This window comes from Tetrao urogallus (assembly GCF_951394365.1).
Source record: "Tetrao urogallus genome assembly, chromosome: 4".
In the NCBI taxonomy this organism is placed as follows: Eukaryota; Metazoa; Chordata; class Aves; order Galliformes; family Phasianidae; genus Tetrao; species Tetrao urogallus.
In genome coordinates, this window is record NC_136817.1 from 49,380,688 (window position 1) to 49,399,355 (window position 18,668).

At 44.0% G+C, this 18,668-nt stretch overlaps 2 protein-coding genes across 2 annotated transcripts; one reads left to right on the forward strand and one right to left on the reverse strand.

Moving 5' to 3' along the window:
- Positions 1 to 1,871: 1,871 nt before the first annotated feature.
- On the reverse strand, positions 1,872 to 11,796 carry LIAS (lipoic acid synthetase; the record flags this gene model as incomplete). The annotated part of the gene is made up of 11 exons (XM_079534220.1): positions 1,872 to 1,924; positions 2,838 to 2,949; positions 3,628 to 3,698; positions 4,816 to 4,961; positions 5,839 to 5,967; positions 7,176 to 7,233; positions 8,370 to 8,526; positions 8,775 to 8,855; positions 9,792 to 9,885; positions 10,564 to 10,736; positions 11,713 to 11,796. 11 exons carry the CDS (start codon positions 11,794 to 11,796, stop codon positions 1,872 to 1,874), a joined length of 1,158 nt encoding a protein of 385 aa, XP_079390346.1.
- A 181-nt stretch (positions 11,797 to 11,977) lies between these two features.
- On the forward strand, positions 11,978 to 18,432 carry RPL9 (ribosomal protein L9). The gene is made up of 8 exons (XM_079535059.1): positions 11,978 to 11,987; positions 12,404 to 12,450; positions 12,532 to 12,647; positions 13,508 to 13,603; positions 13,917 to 14,049; positions 16,647 to 16,727; positions 17,023 to 17,138; positions 18,312 to 18,432. Exons 2-7 carry the CDS (start codon positions 12,405 to 12,407, stop codon positions 17,127 to 17,129), a joined length of 579 nt encoding a protein of 192 aa, XP_079391185.1. The 5' UTR covers positions 11,978 to 11,987; position 12,404; the 3' UTR covers positions 17,130 to 17,138; positions 18,312 to 18,432.
- Positions 18,433 to 18,668: the final 236 nt, after the last annotated feature.

An 18,668-nucleotide genomic window follows, 5' to 3' on the forward strand; every position in this document is an offset into this window, starting at 1 on the left:
TATGGCTCAGAATTTTTCTTCGTTTTTCTGGCGTTGATTATACTGAAAGCAGTAACTTGGCAAAAGCTACACTAGCTTCCTAAACCCGCTCTATCAAAGCCCATTGTTTATAGGCGGGCCTCTAATAAAAGCTGGCAGTCACTACATGTGTGGGTATCATCAGGTTAGTGCTGCACCTCCCCTGGCCTGCTGTAGCAGAGAGGTATTCAGACTCCTTGCTGTAGTGCCAACCTTCTGCTGCTCTGCTATGTGGTGTTTCAGCTGAAGGGAGGTGGCTGTGGCCCACAACATGCCTGCTCTTGTTCAAGACTCCTTTGCAGACTTATTGATAACTTCAAAATTTTCACCTTTTCAAGGTACAGGCATTAAGCCTGAGCCATAAAGAACATACAATCTCTCCCTAATTTACACTACCGTCATACTATTTAATTAAATATATTCCTTTTTAGTTTAAAGCTAATTTGTCTTCATAATGCCTTAGTATTGCTATACTTAATGCTTTATTTTGTGAAGTATCAATTATGCAACACTGGCCTTGGTGGCAGAGTTTGACTTTCACTGTCTATGACAATACCAAGATTCCACCTGCTAATTAGATGTCATCCTAACAGAGCATGGAGTAGTGGGAGGGTCCTCTCTCCTTTCTATAGACTACAAAAGTGTACATAAGTACTGCAGGCAGCTCCAGCTTTACTGGAATAAGGAGAGTTTATTACAACTAGACAACAAATTCCTGGAATATTTCCCAACAACTTTGTAAAAATAAAAGCTTCAGCCAGTTTTAAAAACTCTTATCTACTGTTCAGAACGCACAGCTGAGAATGATTAAGGAGAGACGACCATGACTGAAAAGACAGAAATGAACAGTTGCTATTGTACCATATGCCACACTTTTATTTCTACCTGAGCTTAGTACAGTACATAACAGACTTTACATTTCAGCCACAGCGCAGTTAAATCTGAATGGAGAAGAGTAAACACTCAGATCAAATCCCCTGGGGCAGGCACCCAGACTGAATGCAACCTCCACACCCTCAGGTGGGGTACAGAACTTTAATCCCCAGGCAACAACAGAGCAGAATTACAGTACAGGATATGCGCAAATCTGGACACTCAATGCTGAAGCAGCATCTGTAGGAAGCAGAGGGGTTTGTTACAGTCACATACATACCCAAGCTAAAGGTGGCTCCCTCTTTGCTGCTATCAATTTAAAACACTAGGAAATTGATATCTATACAAAGTTAACTATCTTGTTTTCTTCACCTCATCCCCTAATTGAGACTCATCCTTTGAGACACCTGCAAAGCATTAGCTCTCAGAATGGCACAGTTAATTTTCTTAAGATGCAGGCAAAAGACATAATGTCTTGAATTAACAGTACTTCTCTGGTGTGGTTCAAAATAATCCTAATGTGGTCCTTTATCATGTGTGCTTTTTTGTAAATCCTTTATTTCCCACAGTCCCTGCAAGCTTGTGTTACATAGTAATGGTAAGACACAGCAAGATCTCACTGCCTTTCAAAATACCTATTATTGGCATCTTAAGTAGTATCTAATTGCAGCAACATTGATGGTAGCATCAAATCTTTACTTAAACCTCTGATTATTTTTCAGCTTACCTCAGTCACTTTGCTCTTTCAAAATCAATTCTGTCTTCTGACTTACTACTTAATGCTGGAAGGACTACATAGTTGCAGCATTGCCAGGAGTTAGGTACAATAACAGTGTTTTGGTAAGAGTAAAATGTTCTGGAAAGATAGTAAGTTTTCGTGCCTCCGCCATCTGGTCTTCTGTATTTCTGGAACTGGGTATAATTATGTGCTGAAAAAGGATCCTTAGAACTGGCTGCTTTAAATAGGCTCACTCTCATTTTCAGATGACTTTCGTCTTTCTTTTTTCCACCAAGTTCTTCAAGAAGAATTCACCTAATCAAAAGGCAAAAAAGCACCAGAAGTCATTTGTAGGTGTTTCCAGGACATGAAGCAAAACAACGTGCATTCCTATTGCATTCTGTATTAGGGCTTACCAATATCCTATAGCTAGTCAGTTCTACACAGCTGCATTTTCAGTACAGCCAGGATGTGTAAAAAGACAAATCCATAACTCAACAAGCAATACCATCCATCCCCTCAAAATCTGGATTTTCTTCATGTTCAGTGTTATGAAAAAGCTCTGCTGCTTTGTGTTCTCAACCAGGTCGAGGTGAATTGATTTAATTAAAAATTAATTCCTATTTTATGAAGTAGCAGCAACGTGTAATGAAACCCACTATAAATCCTGCCTCAAATAGCCTGAGAAGCAAGGTGCCCCAAACCATCCTTCTGTGCTCTCTCCTTAGGAAAAAGCAGAATGTTGCACCTACACGGCAGTGCCACTAAGATCAGCTGCTACTTAACACATTGCTTTGTCAGAAAAAGCACTGCCTTAAGTGCGTCTAATTATTTCTAGGGCACTGCAAATAAATTCTGCCTTCAGCATCAAAATTGCATCACAAGCAACAACTGGCTCCATTAAAGCCTCAAGTGTTCAAGCGGCAGATTGTAATGGAAAAACTGAAGGCTGTGTACCCTATATATGAATCCTGCCTCATGCATTAAGTATAGCACAAGCTTGGTTTGCCAAAAAATCAGCTTATTTAAGGTGACAAACCACGCAACAATTGCACAGATACATACTATAGATGAACTACAAAAAACAGTAAACGTAAACAGTAAAAAAGCGTGACTAGATAATTTGCTCTTGAGAAAAGGTGAGCTTTGTTGCCTATTACCTCACAGTTTTAGCTTGATTATATAAAACATCACATCCTAAATAATTTAACACTGCTTAGTAATGTACCTGCTTTATAGGAGGAACGCACTAGAGGCCCGCTAGCTGTGTAATGGAATCCAAGATCGTTTCCTACTTTTTCCCAGTATTTGAATTTTTCAGGTGTTACATACTCCTCAACCTGAGTGAAAAGAATTCATTCTGATCAGCCCTTAATGTAAAGGAAATAAAATATAAACAGCATGTGGCAACATGGCACAATTAAATCTCAATTCAAAACGTTACATTCCAAAACAGATACAGCTGAAAAATTGTTGCTTCATCATGTTCTTAGCTCTGTTTTCAAACAGTCCTTTTGCACAAACCTTTTTGTCCAAGTTAGTAAAAACAAACAAACAAACAACATAGTAGTCCTACAGATCTCTTTGTTAGCAAATTATTTCAGTGAAACAGAGTAACAGTACAGAGACTCAAGCTCTGGACAGGCTACAGAAGAAATAAATGGTAATTTCTGCAGCTGAAGTGGCACCATTAAGGGCCAGCCTACCAGTCAGCAAAGAACTGACTTGAGCCATTCTGTTTGAGGCATGCAGGGAGACTCTTGTTTTGCAGAATCATTCCTCAGCTCCAGCTGTCTGCCCAGCTAATAGTAACAATGGAAAGTCTGCAGAAGATGGAATGATTGTAGCTGGGGCCATTTCTACAAGGAGTCCATAACAGATGGGAATAAAGTTAGACAAGGAAGGAAATATTTCCCAACATCCACAGTTAAGGGAAGGATGCAAATCAAGCCTCGTTTTAGAAAGAAAAAACTTTACTGCAAGGTCCAGACCATAATTCTGTCTGTAAATGAAATTACCTTTAGGTGACGTTTTGTTGGTTGCATGTATTGTCCTAGAGTCAAACAATCCACACCTGCTTCACGCAACACTGCAAAAATAAATGTCCTTGTTAGTGGCAAAAGCACCACGAGGGATTGTCAGCAAGTGGCTAACACCCCATGTGCAAGGCTGAACCACAGCACCCTGCAGGGGGTACGTTCTGCTCCCCCTGAACGGAGCTTGCAACCTCCACAAGCAGCAGCAATGCACCTCGTTCTGAGATCCAAGCTGCTGCACGATCTCTCTAGTTCAGAGCTGGAGAGAATACCACTGCACTGCAGTCACTTGTCTCACTGCAGAGACAACACGCTCTTTTTTGTTTTGCTGCTTTTCACTGCATCTTTAGGTCAAAGCCCTCCTCTGAGGGAAAATGGACACATGCACTTAGCACTTCTCCACTGGTTCAAAGCCTTCATGCTGAAGTTACCAGTACTTTTCTGAAGAGAAATAAATTTGCCAACACCTTTAGCCAGCTTTACACACCGAAGGGTAGATGTTAGCTTTAATGCCTGCAAAAACTTGCAAGATGGATATTTACTAGAATCAAGATGCAACAAATGAGTTCAGGTTGTCTGCTTACAGAAAGTAACCCAGGCACCCAGCAGTCAGCTAGCTTGCAGGGTGATGCTTGCTGTGGTGATCAGGTGTGAGGGATCAGATTTTGAATGAATACCTCTATGTATTTCCTGGCTATGTGAACTGCTTGCCCCCAAGTCAAATAAAAAGATGATGTTTTGTTTACAGCACTTTGCACTCACTGTTACCTTGAAACCTGATTAGACTGATAAATGGGTTTAATAGCAGCACATTTACATGTTCTTCAGCTCCTACATAGAGAAAGGGAGAGGAATGAGAGTAGAGTAACTGGATGGCTCCAAAGACATCCATGACATGCAAACAGCCCTGAGGTTGAACTTCACACTTCTGTATGAAATGCTGGGCAGGAACTGATACGTCACAGCTGCAGAAAAACAAGGCTGTACCACTGCCTTCTAAATATATGGTTATTATGCAAGGGATAAAGTACAGGTAGACAATCCTTCAGCTGGATATGGGAGAAACATTGTAGGATGTACAAATATCTTGTGAAAAATGCCTGTGTGCACTATCCACTGGGAACTTTTCTCTTCTTAGAAAAGAATAGCAAAGAAAACAAGAAAACTCACACTTCATCGTTGAAAACACCTGTTCATCTGTCTCACCCAGCCCCAGCATGAGGGATGTCTTGGAAATGACACGGGGCTGCACCTCCTTGGCGTGCTTCAGCACACGGACGGACTGCTCGAAGTTGGCTCGGGGATCGCGGATTTTCCTTTGAGGTTTTCAGCACGACGGGGAGAACATCGGCGAGTTAAAGACGCCACGACAGTTACATTCTGTTACATCCCGCGAAGCCCAAACCACGGCTCGCCGTTCCGGGCCGCCTGCCAGCCCCGAGGCCCGGGCGCGGCGCGGCGCGGCGCGGCGCGGGCGCCCTCTGCGGGCGGGCGGCGGGCAGGGCGGCGCCGCGCGAGGCAGGCTGGGAACCGCGGCCCCGCGCCATTTCGGAGCTCCCCGCCCGCCTCCCCAGCCCTGAGGCGGCCGGCCGCCCGAGCGGAAGCCGGCGGGCGGGGGAAGGCCGGCGCGACGCGAAGCGGCAGCACGCCGCGTGGCTGCGGGCGGAGCTGTACAGAACGTTCTTGCAAGCAGGGAAGCGTTCCTTTTTCTCGTGGCAGAGTACTGTCAGATCGCGAACGCGACGCACCCGCAGAACTGAGGAAAACCAACAGGCTACAGAGTGCCGGGAGCAGCGGGATGGAACAGCGCCCGGCCAGCCTGCGCCTTTTCTGCCGCGGGGCAAGCTGTGTGTAAGCCGCAGATAGTTCAAAGTACTACAAAGCTGCGAAACAAAACCTAGTTCTCAAGAAGAGAACCCGACACAATGGGATTCAGCTATGCTCTGTTCACAGTGAATGTTTCGGTTCTTTTGTTCGTCCTTTTTTAGGACAAAGCGAGAGGCCTGTGGTCATCTCAGGAGGAAAAGGGAGCGGTGGTGCCGCCTCTGAGTGGGATCGGGACCGAGAGCTGCGTGCTGAAAGCAGGTTTAAATAAATGGCTCTGGCTCCCAGTCACAGAGAATTCCTTTCACAAAATCCCTTCTCCTATTGTACTGTATTCTGCTTCCATTTACACACGCTGTTCTTGCTTACCTCTGTAATTCCGGAACGGTCTCCACATTGTGGGCATACACGTCCAGCCCTGACAGTGCTACCTTCTCCACAGCCTTAAGGTCCCCTCGGAAATCAGGGGTAAGGCATTCCACAACTATTTTTGAGTTCCTGAGAAAAAGAAACTGGAAATGAACACATCCGTGGGATTTTTATCACTGTCGGTAAACGTTCAATATAACAAAACCCAAACATAACCAAACCGACGATGCGCTCATAAGCAGAGCGAAGTTAATTGGGGATATATGGCTAAAACAACAGATTTCTGCAAGTACTGACACTATTGCTTTTTTGTAATATCACTGTTCAAACAAAACATGTGTTTAATTCCTGATTTTACTGATGTGAGCTGACATAGAATGAAAGTCAAATAATACAAAACCCCCCATTTCTTTGCAGTCTGTCTATATGTAATATTTTTCTGTCAGTCACAGGTTACTGCATGAAGTTTTAAATACTATTTTACTATTACAGCTCTGAAATACAGAGAAGATGTATTTCTGACCTGACACATGGTCAAAGAAATAATCCAGTGCTTAACTTTAAATAAGCCTGTGCTAAATTGGAAATGCATTCCAATTCAAAATATTTTGGGACTACTGTACTAGAAATATGAATAATGGGGGGGAAAAGGGCACATGAACAAGCTGAAGGCACACTTTTCTATTTGTATGGCCTCTCACAGAACCCAGCTAAAGGCAGTTTTGACCTACATGCCATAGCACGTGTTGTGATTTAAGCTGGCAGGTGGCTCAGCATCATGCAGTTGTTTGGTTACTCCCCCCTTCCCAGTGGGATGGGGGAAAGAATCAAAAAGAAACAAAGTGGAACTTGTGGGTTGAGATAAAACTATTTACTAAGATAAAGAAAAGGATAATGATTATGACAAATATAGCAAGTGATGCACAAGCAATTCCTTACCACCCCCTGACCAATGCCCAGCCAGCCCTCCAAATAGCAAAAGAGAGTGAGATGAACTCCCACGCCTCCAAAACTTCTTCTGTGTGATGTCAAATAGCATGGAATGTCCCTGTGGCCAGTTTATGTCAGTTGTCCTAATTCTGTTCCCTCCCAGCTCCTTGGGGCCCTTTGCTGCAAATGGCTTTGGCTCTGAAAGACGTTACAGGCTAAATAAATACATAAATAGATAGACAGATAGATAGCAGGCAACTATAAACATCAGTGTGTTATAATTTTTCTCCTAGAACCAAAATATAGCATCATATCAGACCCTCTGAAGAAAACAATTCCGTTCCAGCTGAAACTAAGATACAACAAGAAAGTTTTTTACTAATAACAGTAATACATTATTAATGTACCTTTCTTTCAGATGGGAGACCGTCTTTGCGAAGTGTTCTGCTCCACCATCAGGCATATCTACAAGTATTCCAATTATTCAGTTAACCTTTCTGCTCAAGAAATGCATTTACTTATTAGAGACAAAAAAAAAAAAAAAAAAAAAAAAAAAAAAAAAAAGCAGAGTCGCAATTAAATCCGAACTCATAAAGGAGTTCTTAGTCAAAGATAAAACTCATCTTATTTTACTGCTTATGCCAAAGGTTTGCAACAGATATTCTACCAAGCCTCACTCTGCACACAGATTAAATATAATCATATTCACTTGTTTTTGTGGGTTCACTGTCAGCCTAAGAACAAAATGACTTTAACTATTTAACTACTGGTCTGAGAAGCCGTCCTACAAAAAATCTGAAACATCCCACTAAGCATTATTGCTCTTTTCTTGTAAACCACTTTGAAGCTATTGGATTTTCACCTAAAGTATATTGAAGAGTCCTTACAATTGTTTTTCTCATGCACATGATGTCATCACAAAAGAGCTACTACAACCACAGAACAAAAAGCAACTTTCAATACTATTAAGTATAATTTATTTCAGGTGTAGCTTTTGAAAACAAGTTCTGCAATAGCATAGCGTATGAATGTGATTTTTTTTCTGATCAGGTAGAATACAGTGTGTGTACTTTGAAAAAAGAAAAAGGTTCTTACAATATTTTATTAATTATTGTATATTTTTAATGTTAAGACCTCATTGCTATGTACAGCTATCTGAAAGGAGACTAGAGAGGAAGGTGTCAGGTGTGAGGCACTGACATCAAGCTGCGCCAGGGGAGGCTGAAATTGAGCCTCAGGAAAATATCTTTGTGGAAAGGGTGGTTAGGCATTGGAACGGGCTGCCCAGGGAAGGGGTGGAGTCCATCACCATCCACATGTGTGGATGTGGCACTTAGGGACATGGCTTAGCAGCAAGGTTAGCTGGATGGTTGGACTCGATCACAGAATAATTTAGGTTGGAAAAGATGATCCTCTGAGTGTAACTTCTATTGTATTTTACCAGGTATAGAGAGATACTAGGAGTATGTAGGCACTTTCCAAAGGTTTGGCACAGTTGACTCATTTCAAAGAAGAATTCTCAACACTTGCACTGATTTGCACAGTTGTGCAAATTGCACAATTGAGCCCACACTGGAAGACATCAGTGACAGCATACTAACCGTCTCTGTCCACCGATGTCAATACAACGTAGTCCAAGCCCCACTCAGCAATAGCTTTTGCTGTGTTATAAGGCTCCTCGGGATCTAGCGGAGGTGGATTTTTTGCTGTCTTTACTGAACAAAATCTGCAGCCTCTAGTGCACGTGTCACCCATCAGCTGAAACAAGAAGGGCATTCCTACATTTACATTTTGCACATCACTATTGCTCAGCCAAGAAACAGCTGCATATGCTGTTTCAGCCTATCAGAACGCCTCAGTACTAAAGAAAAAGGTGAGGAAGTGATTTCCTGTACATTGCATGTAACAAACCCACACCACTTCAGCAGAGGTTGCCACATATCCAACAATGTGCTACAAGTGCCTCAAACAGTTACAAAATACATGAAAAATTGTTAATGGCTTACCATAATAGTAGCTGTAGCTGTAGCATATTCACCACCTCCCCAGCATTCCCCAATGTTGGGACAACGTGCTTCCTCACATACCTGAAGTTAAACATACAGGAAAGTACTATATTTCAGTACTAGCCGACAAATAATCCTAATTCCATCTGTGATAAATGAGATTAACAGAGTTACACATCGTTATGGAAGAAGTCAGCAGAATGGCTAGGAAGAAAATAATTGTTTCCTGGCATCCATTTCCATTCTTTACCCTCTAATATATAAACCCAGAGCCAACAACTCCTCAGCCGAGTAACTGCCTTATTAGTTAGCACAGATTGTCATTAGCATTTTAGATTTACACATTTCACAAGATACTGTATTCACAAGATCCATGATACATCTTGCCCCCAAAAAAACCCACAAACAAACAAAAAAAACCTCCAAAACCAACCAACCAAACAGAAAAAAAAGCTCTCCATACATACCTACCACTTTTTATCACCTTTCAGGGGGAAGTTCTTTACCAAGAGAGTGGTGAGCCTGGAACAGGCTGCCCAGAGAGGTTGTGGATGCCCCCTACCTGGTGGTGTTCAAAGCCAGGCTGGATGGGGCCCTGGCAGCCTGGGCTAGTATTAGATATGGAGGCTGGCAGCCTTGCCTGCGACAGGGGGTTGGAGATCTATGATCCTCTGGGCCATTCTATGTTTCTGTGATTGAGGGTGTATTTAAGCAAATGCAAATTTCTGCAATTCCTTTTCCTGCAAAATATGTATATATCCCTGAAACTGTGTGCATTTCCATTAAAAATAGTTACAATTGGCATCTTTTCATCTCTTTGATGATGCAAGTATTAAGTCATAATATTTAAAATCACAGCAGAAAAAAAACATTAAAAAGAAAAATCAGCATTGGGTTTGATTTCAGCATCTAAGACCATACAAGACATAATGTCTACCTGTCCTCCACAAAAACAAACATACAAACAAAAAATCATCATCATCTCTACAGGAAACCTTGGTTTGATACTAGATTTACCGTGTGCAGATTTAAACTCCTCAAGGTATTTTTCAGTTTATTGTAATTTTTGCCCATGGGAATCTCTGTTTTCAGCCATGGAGGAAGTCGTAGCCTGAACAAAAATCAAACAAATGTAAACATTAATACATTATTTACATGGTAAGTTTCCATTAATTATATAGATCCATTTCAATTTGTTACACATCCCAGTGAGGAAGGGTTCCTTGAATATTGATGCAGCTCAGTGGCCAGCATTAATATCACTCACAGTCATAACAGGCTTCTCTCTTCTATGCATGTTACCATCCCAGTATTCAAAAATAGGAATTTGTTGTTACTGGAAGGCTTAAGGCTGTAAAGATGGGATTTCATAGTACAACAGTGGAGAACACAACAATTAACGACAGCGTAAAGTACACAACTAGCAAGAAGGGAGATCAACTGTATAACTGGGAATATACTTTGTTTCAAGTATTTTTTAACTTATTCTGCATTAATTTGTTTTTTGATACCAGTAATATTTTTTTCAGCCCTTAAGTATAGTATGCTACCCTCTGATGTCCGTTTATAACTTGGTACAGCACAAGCATTCAAGTTGAGAAAATATCATCAAGTCTTAGTTTTGTTACATATTCAGAGTTAATACTGTGGGTTTTTTCCATGCAAAATCAATCTGGCAAGCCAATACAACAGAATTTAATAAAAGGACACGGTATACATTCTGCAGTTAATACCTGAACATGCAAGAAACTGCATGGAAGCGACTACAGCTGTTTGAAATTACATTTACCTTTCTCCTTTCTGACGCTTTAAATTGCCTTTGTACTCAGCCCACGCACTCTTATCTGCCAAATCTCCTGATACAAAGTCCTCTAAGTCTGGTCCATTTTGGAGAATTTTTTTTGTCTCCTCAGGCAAAGAACTTGATGTTCCATACTGGTTACACACATGGCTTTCTGACACCTAAAAAAAAGCAATGGTGTTATGTACTAAATTATAAATGAATTAGTGTTTCATACTGAAGAACCGCCAGTCCTTTTGGTGGTTTACCATACGCTCTGCAACAGACTTCGTGCAAGTCTCTTCCCAACGGCATTTATGTTAAACATTTATACTCTCCTTCACTTCAAGTCATGAAAAACAGACAAAAAGAATAACCAGTTCCCATATATCTCAGCGTCAGACTAAATTAAACAGTTTTTGATACAAGTATCACTGCATGGACTACTTTTTGCTTTTGAGACCGACAGGATTTTGAGGTTTAGATGCACATCGTCGTCCGCCACAGGAACGTACTATTTCACCGTGGACACGGCCTCAGTCAGAGCAGCACGGCACGGCTGAGATCGGGCCCAGCCGCAGCTCCAGCAGGGTCACCAGAGCAGTGCCCGCGCCGGGATGCTTCTGAAGACCTGCAAGGAGGAGAGCCCGCAGCTGGGCAGCCCGTGACGGAGCGTCACCCACAGAACCGCTCCTGGCGTTCGGAAGGAACCTCCCGTGCTCCGCTTTGGGTCCGCTGCCTCTTGCCCTGCCGGCACCAAGAAGAGCCCGGCTCTGCCCTCCGCGCCCTGCTTTCAGCTACTTCTGCCCATTGATGGACCTCTCTCCCACGCCGCCTCAGACTGCACAGTCCCAGCTCTGGGAGCTCCAGGCCCTTTGTATCTCCATGGCCCTGCGTGTCGCAGGGGACGCAGAACCGGACCCAGCGCTCATGTGCGGCCTGGGCAGCTCTAAGCAGAGGTGAAGAGCCGCTCGTCCCGACCCGCTGCCGACACTCCGCCCGACGCAGCCCGGACCCCACCGCAGCACACCACACCACACCACACCACACCGCACTGCACCGCGCCGCGCGTTTCCTAACCCGCCCGCGGCGGAGCCCTGAGGCTCGCAACCGCGCTACTGGCCGCGACGCCCAGGCTGACGGACGGCGCCCACCCACCCGCGCGTGAGGCCCCGACAGCAGCAGCAGCAGCAGTCGCCGGGCAGCGGCAGCGCCGCGGCAGCCCCCGGGCAGCAGCGACATGGCGACGCCCCCCGCCGCCCACGATCGACGCTCTCGGCGCTCGACCGCCCGCGCCGGCTCGCGCGCATCGGGGCTCGCCTTCTCTCGCCTCTCGGACGGCGGCCTCGGCGCGATGACGTCGGCGGCTCGCGACCGGCTACAAGAGCGCGATGACGTCATACGCCGCCCCTTTCGGCGCCGCTCGCCGCCAGGTTAGTCGTGGCTGGTGGCTGTATCCGCTGCCATCCGCGGCGGACCGGTTCCGCGCCGCCCCGCCGGGCTGCGAGCGGCTGACCGGGGCTGAGGTCGCACCGTCGCGGTGCTCTGGGCGCGGCCCTAGCGGGGGAGCCGCCGGGATGGCGCTTTCTCCGACGTGCCCCTTCCCGCCCCTCCCCGCTCTAGGCCCCGCCGGGTCCCGCTGCTGGGAAGGGCGCGGAGGCCGCCGCCTCCCTGGGGCCCGGGGTCGGGCCTGCGTGTGGGCACGGGTGGCCGTAGCGGTGGCGGTAGAGGGTTGGAAGATCCCGTAGCTGCGGGCCGCGGGGTACGTGGGGGTTAGGAGAAGCAGGGCGGTGTAAGAAGAAGGGGCTTTCCCTCCCGGTCTGCAGCTTGTCGTGGTTGTCGTTTGCAGAATGAAGACCATCCTCAGCAACCAGACCGTGGACATCCCTGAGCAAGGTGCGTAGTGCTCTCCTGAAAGGCCCGTCGTGCTGCCGGCCTCGCAGCCGTAACGTGCGTTTGTCTGTGCTCGCTTTGCAGTCAGCGTGTCCCTGAAGGGCCGCACGGTCATCGTGAAGGGCCCCCGGGGAACTCTGCGGAGAGACTTCAACCACATCAACGTGGAGCTGTCCCTACTGGGAAAGAAGCGCAGGAAGGTGAGTGCTGCGGGGCTGCGCTCAGTGCCCACGGTGGGGGGGGGGGGGGGGGGAGTGTGGCCTGTTCAGAGGCCTGAAAAGTCTGGGAGCTTCAAGCAGATGTTCCTGGTTTTGTTTTCTTTGCAAATGAGTTCCTTTATGTTTCCTGGGATGAGTTGGTCTGATGGAATCCTGAGGCCCGCTCTACAGCAGCCTTGAAGTTCTGTTGCGTCTTGGAGTGGTGTTGATTGTTTTTCTGTGTGGTTGCAGTTCTCAGTGTTGGGAAGGGGATACCTACTGTGTGCTGTTCTTTTGCCTGGTGCGTTTTAACTGGCTAAAAGTAATTCAGTGCATTTAGTTTTTTGGAATTGTCAAGTTACGTTGGGAGGGCTGGTTCTCTAAATATGTACATAATATTTCCATGTGGTGTAAACAGGTCTTCAACAAAAGAAAAAGGGCAAAAATGGCTGATTTTGGTAAATTTTAGTAAGCGTTTACTGCATCAGAAAAGCACTAGATCCTAACACTGTAACTGAGAAAATGGATAGCTTACATGTAGTAGTCTGACTTCAGAACAACTAGTTCAGCATTTAGTATTGGATGCTGCATCCTTCAGCTTAAGGTTTCGGAACCTTTTTAGACCTGCTGCCTGTCCCAGCTTCTCTGCAGGTTTGTTACTGATGGGATAAGAATAAAACTTCTTGTGTGTATGGGGGTCACCACATGGGGCTGGAGCTGGGTGGGCCTTTAACAGTCTTTTGAGGAAATAAAGTATATCTGTGATTTTAATGGCTTCTCATTCTTAATTTGTCACAAAGCCACTTTATTTTTAGTACTGGACTGTAACTTACGGGTTTGTTGTGTTATTTATTTCTGTGTAGCTGCGTGTTGACAAGTGGTGGGGTAACAGAAAGGAGCTGGCAACAGTTCGCACAATTTGCAGCCATGTACAGAACATGATAAAGGGCGTTACGCTGGTAAGTTTTGTTTTCAGATGGCATCTTTGCGGCAAGAGTGGACAGACTTTAACGAGCTTTTCTAAGCATGTCAGTTGTTATGCATATGAATAGCTTTTTTTCTTCTGTTTGGACATCAAACAGATTCAGGGGGAGGAAGGCATGAACAATAAGCAGTGGGTGTTTCTTGGGCTTAGTATCTTGTCCTTGTAGGGACCGTATCTTCGGTGTATTTGGTTCTTAAATGTAGGCAGTGAGCTTTGTGCATCTGTTTTCCCTTCTGGATGGCTTGTGATTTCCTGGTTTCAGTACCTAACGATGCCTTTTATCCTAGGGCTTCCGTTATAAGATGAGGTCGGTGTACGCTCACTTCCCAATCAATGTAGTTATCCAGGATAACGGCTCACTGGTGGAAATCCGGAACTTTTTGGGAGAGAAGTACATTCGCAGGGTGCGCATGAGGCCAGGTGAGTACATCTGGGGATATCGTACTCCGCTCTTTCTAATAGCGCTCCAAGCTGTTCCCTTTTGGTGCTGCCAGTGATAGCAAGAAATAGCAGATTACTGGAAGCAGCATTTCTCAGTCTGTCTGAATTTATGTGACCTTGCAATACATTTACTGCTGTGGTTAATAACAGTTTTGCAGTTTATCCTTAGTAATGGGAAAACTTGAAGCTCGTTATTGCAGTAGAAGTTAAAAGGATCCTAGCGTGTAATTTCATTGTTGTTTGGCCTTCACAGAGTTTTTGGTGTGAATTTCTGGTGCTCAGTTTTAGACTGGTGTTTCTGTTTTAAACTTTGTAAGTCATCTGATTTCACACGCATGTAGAGTTGTATTTTTAATTTTGTAATTAGCCAGGAGCACGTCTCAGTTTTCATCTTATGCTCAGCTCTGTGTACCTGTGTTTAGCAAGAAGCCTAATAAGGTGAACATTGGAAGGACAGGAATCATACAGTCATTATGGTTGGAAAAAATCTCTAAGATCATTTAGTCCAACATACCATCAATATTGACAACTAGATCATATCCCTAAGTAGTACATCTGGCCTTTCCTTAAACACCACCAGGGACAGTGACTCCAGCACCTCCTGGGCATTCTGTTACAATGCCTCACCGCCCTTTCTGAGAAGAAATTTTCTAATATCCAGACTGAATCTCGGTCCAGCCAGTTTTGTGCCTGGCAGAGTTGAGCCCAAATGATTATGTATTATATGATCCTGTAGTATCTGGAGCAGTGTGTGGATGGGACCTTGGGACTGTCTCTGTTCTTGAGTAATCCCTCATTTTCAAACTGCTGCTCAAAGTATCAAGCAGAAAATGGGAAATTTTTTGGAGTGTGCAGGCACACTTCATCATCCAAGTGTGGTAGAGCTAGCACCTTGAAATGTCCCAAACCTCTCAACAACAGCCAGTGATTGGTCAAAGAACTACAACCGAACCATGCTGGGGTACAAGGCACCTGATACCTCACCAGACGCAACTGTGATCCCGCCTCAAGTAGTTGTGTCATGGCATCTCAGATCCCCGTGCTTCATAACGCACTGGAGATCTTGAGTAGATGGGAAGTCAGCAGGCATCAGGACAATTGAACCCATCATTGAAATTTTTACAAAAACTGTGAAGAGAAAAATGTAACACTTCAGAAACGCAATTATTTTGAGATGTCCAGATTTTTTTTTTGTACTTCCACTAGTGTGTGTGTGTGTGTGTGTGTGTGTGTGTGTGTGTAACAGATGGTATTTCAGGATGTGTTTAGATAAAGCATCAGACTGCTCAGAACTCCCTGGTAGATGCAGCGTGGAGTTGGTACAGGGGCTTTGACTTTGATTTACAGTGTGGTGTTAAAGGTGGGCTTGACTACTGTACTTGATTTTTTTTTTTTTTTTTTTTTTTTAAATCAGCATTTACTTCAAAGATAGGTGTTAGTGAAGTGTTAGTTTACCACCTATTAACTAAGTAGATCATACTATAGAATTGCACTTGTGATACTTTCTGTGCAAGAAAGTTTCCTGTTAGATTCCTGAATGTGGTAGTGCTTGTCCCTTAGAAAGGTTCTTATTGTTTCTTGTGTAAACATGGTGCTTAACATAGCAGAGGATAGGATTTTTTTTTCAGTGACTTGGTCTGTATCTGGTTTTGTCTTCACTAACATAAGAGCGTAGAAACTGGCACCACCTAGCTGACAGTCATGCTGGCAGATTCTCCAACTTATGTGCTGTGTTGGTGATTAATGCTGTAGTGCAGTAATGTGCAAGTCATGCTCTGGATTGAAGGGAAGTAATCTTTGTGTGCTGAAACTGTTGGGAGAGGACAATCTTGGAAGAGTTGTGGGAGGACCATTTTAAGTCACAGAAGCTCGTTTTTTGTCTAGAGTAAGAATCATAGAATTATAGAATGGCCTGGGTTGAAAAGGACCACTGTGATCATCCAGTTTCAACCCCCTGCTATGTGCAGGGTCACTGACCACCAGACCAGGCTGCCCAGAGGCACATCCAGCCTGGCCTTGAATGCCTCCAGGGATGGGGCACCCACAACCTCCTTGGGCAACCTGTTCCAGTGCGTGAAAAACTTCCTCCTAATATCCAACCTAAACCTGCCCTGTCTCAGTTTAAAACCATTCCCCCTTGTCCTATCACTATCCACCCACGTAAACAGCCGTTCTCCCTCCTGTTTATACGCTCCCTTCAAGTACTGGAAGGCCACAATGAGGTCTCCCTGGAACCTTCTCCAGGCTAAACAAGCCTGGTTCCCTCAACCTTTCTTCATAGCAGAGGTGCTCCAGCCCTCTGATCATGTTAGTGGCCCTCCTCTGGACCTGCTCCAAGAGCTCCACATCCTTCCTGTACTGGGGGCTCCAGGCCTGGGCACAGTGCTGCAGATGGGGCCTCACAAGAGCCAAATAGAGGGGGACAATCACCTCTCTCTCCCTGCTGGCCACCTTTTTTTTTTTTTTAATGGAGCCCAAAAGAGCCTTCATCCATAAATTGGGACCTGAATGCTGTGTCTTTAGTACGTGTTTATTGTCTTCACTGATAACGAGTTTGTGCATTGTCTTTCCTGTAGGCGTTTCCTGTGCCGTTTCTCAAGCCCAGAAAGATGAGCTGATCCTTGAAGGGAATGACATTGAATTGGTCTCCAATTCAGGTTTGTGAAGTAGTTGCAAGAGAAAATGTGATGATACGTTCGAGTTCATCTGGAGATGTCAGTTTAGCAAACAATTTCTGTTCTTTTTCTCCAGTGCTGAAATAAAGGACAGCTCAGATGTTTCTGCCTTATGCCTCATTGCCAAGAAACACTGAGTGAAATGCATACTTCTTTCTTTAGAACTGACATGATTTCAAGTTGATAATTCCCTCCTCTAAGTGTTGGTTTTATTAGTTAAAATACTAGAGATACTGTTTTTGGATCTCTTATGCTAATGGTTTTGCTTTGTTCATAGCTGCCTTGATCCAGCAAGCCACTACAGTCAAGAATAAAGATATCAGGAAATTCTTGGACGGTATCTACGTCTCTGAGAAAGGAACAGTACAGCAGGCAGATGAGTAAAACTAATAGGTTGGTGTCCTACGTGGACTGGCATTATGTTGTACGTTAACGTGCTGTGGCTGTCAGGTGTGTTCAGTTCTTTCTGAGGACAAGCATGGCACCTTTGCATCTTGAAGTCTATGACATACAGAATATGGGAGCTGGGAACAGTGGGGATGTGAGATAGCGTGTGTGAGAAGCAAGTGTCTGGAGATTGTGACTTGAACTGGGGGCTAGATAAAGTCTTATTTCAGCAGAGGCTCCGTGGTTTACCATGTTCACTGCAGGGATGCAGTCGTATAAAGCTTCTTTATATCCTGAAACTTAGATTTCTTGGCAGCAACTTCACATCTCTTAATAACGTTGTTTTATGTTGCTGTTGGTCTAAACATCTAACTGAATGTGGTATTTCTATAGCATGAATGTTAGTTTGGATGATAATTGAGAATTGAAAGCCAACTGGCCTGGGATGAAAGAGCAATTTCCAGTTATTACAGAGGAAACTTCCTTGGACTAAGGCTCCTCCTGGTTATACACTGTCTTTCCTTTTATTTTTTTCTCCCTAAATAAAGTAATACTAAGAAAAAAAAAAAAAAAAGGATAGCATTTCACATGTTTTAGGGTCTTCTGCGTAGTTCTGTAAATGCTTGTAAACAAAAGTCAGATAAACAGTGATAAATAATTGTTAATGTAAACTTGTTACTGACATTGAGCACAAGGATTTGGTGTTTAAGAATTCTAACTGCTAGAGGAATCTGATGCATTTCAGGTATGTATGGTTGCTTATGTGGTCCGAATAAATAACTTGTGTAGGATGAGACAGGCTGAGTTGCATTTAAGATAAATGTGTGCCTTCCAGAGCTTGAGACAGGATGCTGATGAAGTGAATTTCATAAACTAAATCTTACTAGCAGCAGGCAGATATCAGGTGCTTACAGGCTGCAGAAAAAGCGATTGCCAGCATTGCGCAGAGTTCTGTAAGAAATAGAACAACTTCTCTCTTTATTATACAGTTTTGAGCATTTACTCATTTTCAAGTAATCTTGTCTGAACAAGTTGGGCAGATTTTTTAGTGCTATTAATTCTTGTTTTGTATTAAAACTACCAGATAGATGAACTTGTTTTATGTCCGAAGCTTTTGAATGTCATGTTTGCATTGCTAGGTAAAACTTTTTAAAAAGCTCTTTAACGTTTTATTTCCAGTTGTCTGGGTCCTGAAAAAAACAAAACAAAAAATGAGACAGCATATCAGCACGCACTGGATTGGGACATCTGATACAGAAACTGAACAAGATCAGAGGTTTAATAAAATAAAATATATTTCATGTCTTGGTCTGTTTGTTTTTTTTTTTTTTTTTTAAAAAGATCTAAATGATAATAATGTGGACCTACTCACAGTCTTCATCATCTGGAGAAGCACACTGTCACATAGTCATGGTAAATAGTTCAGTGCTCTGCATGTTTGTAGTCTTGTGCAATGTTACTTCTCTCTTGAACATTCAGATCAGCAGAAGTCTGATGGATTGGAATCCTCATGCCACATAAAGCCCCAGATTGGTA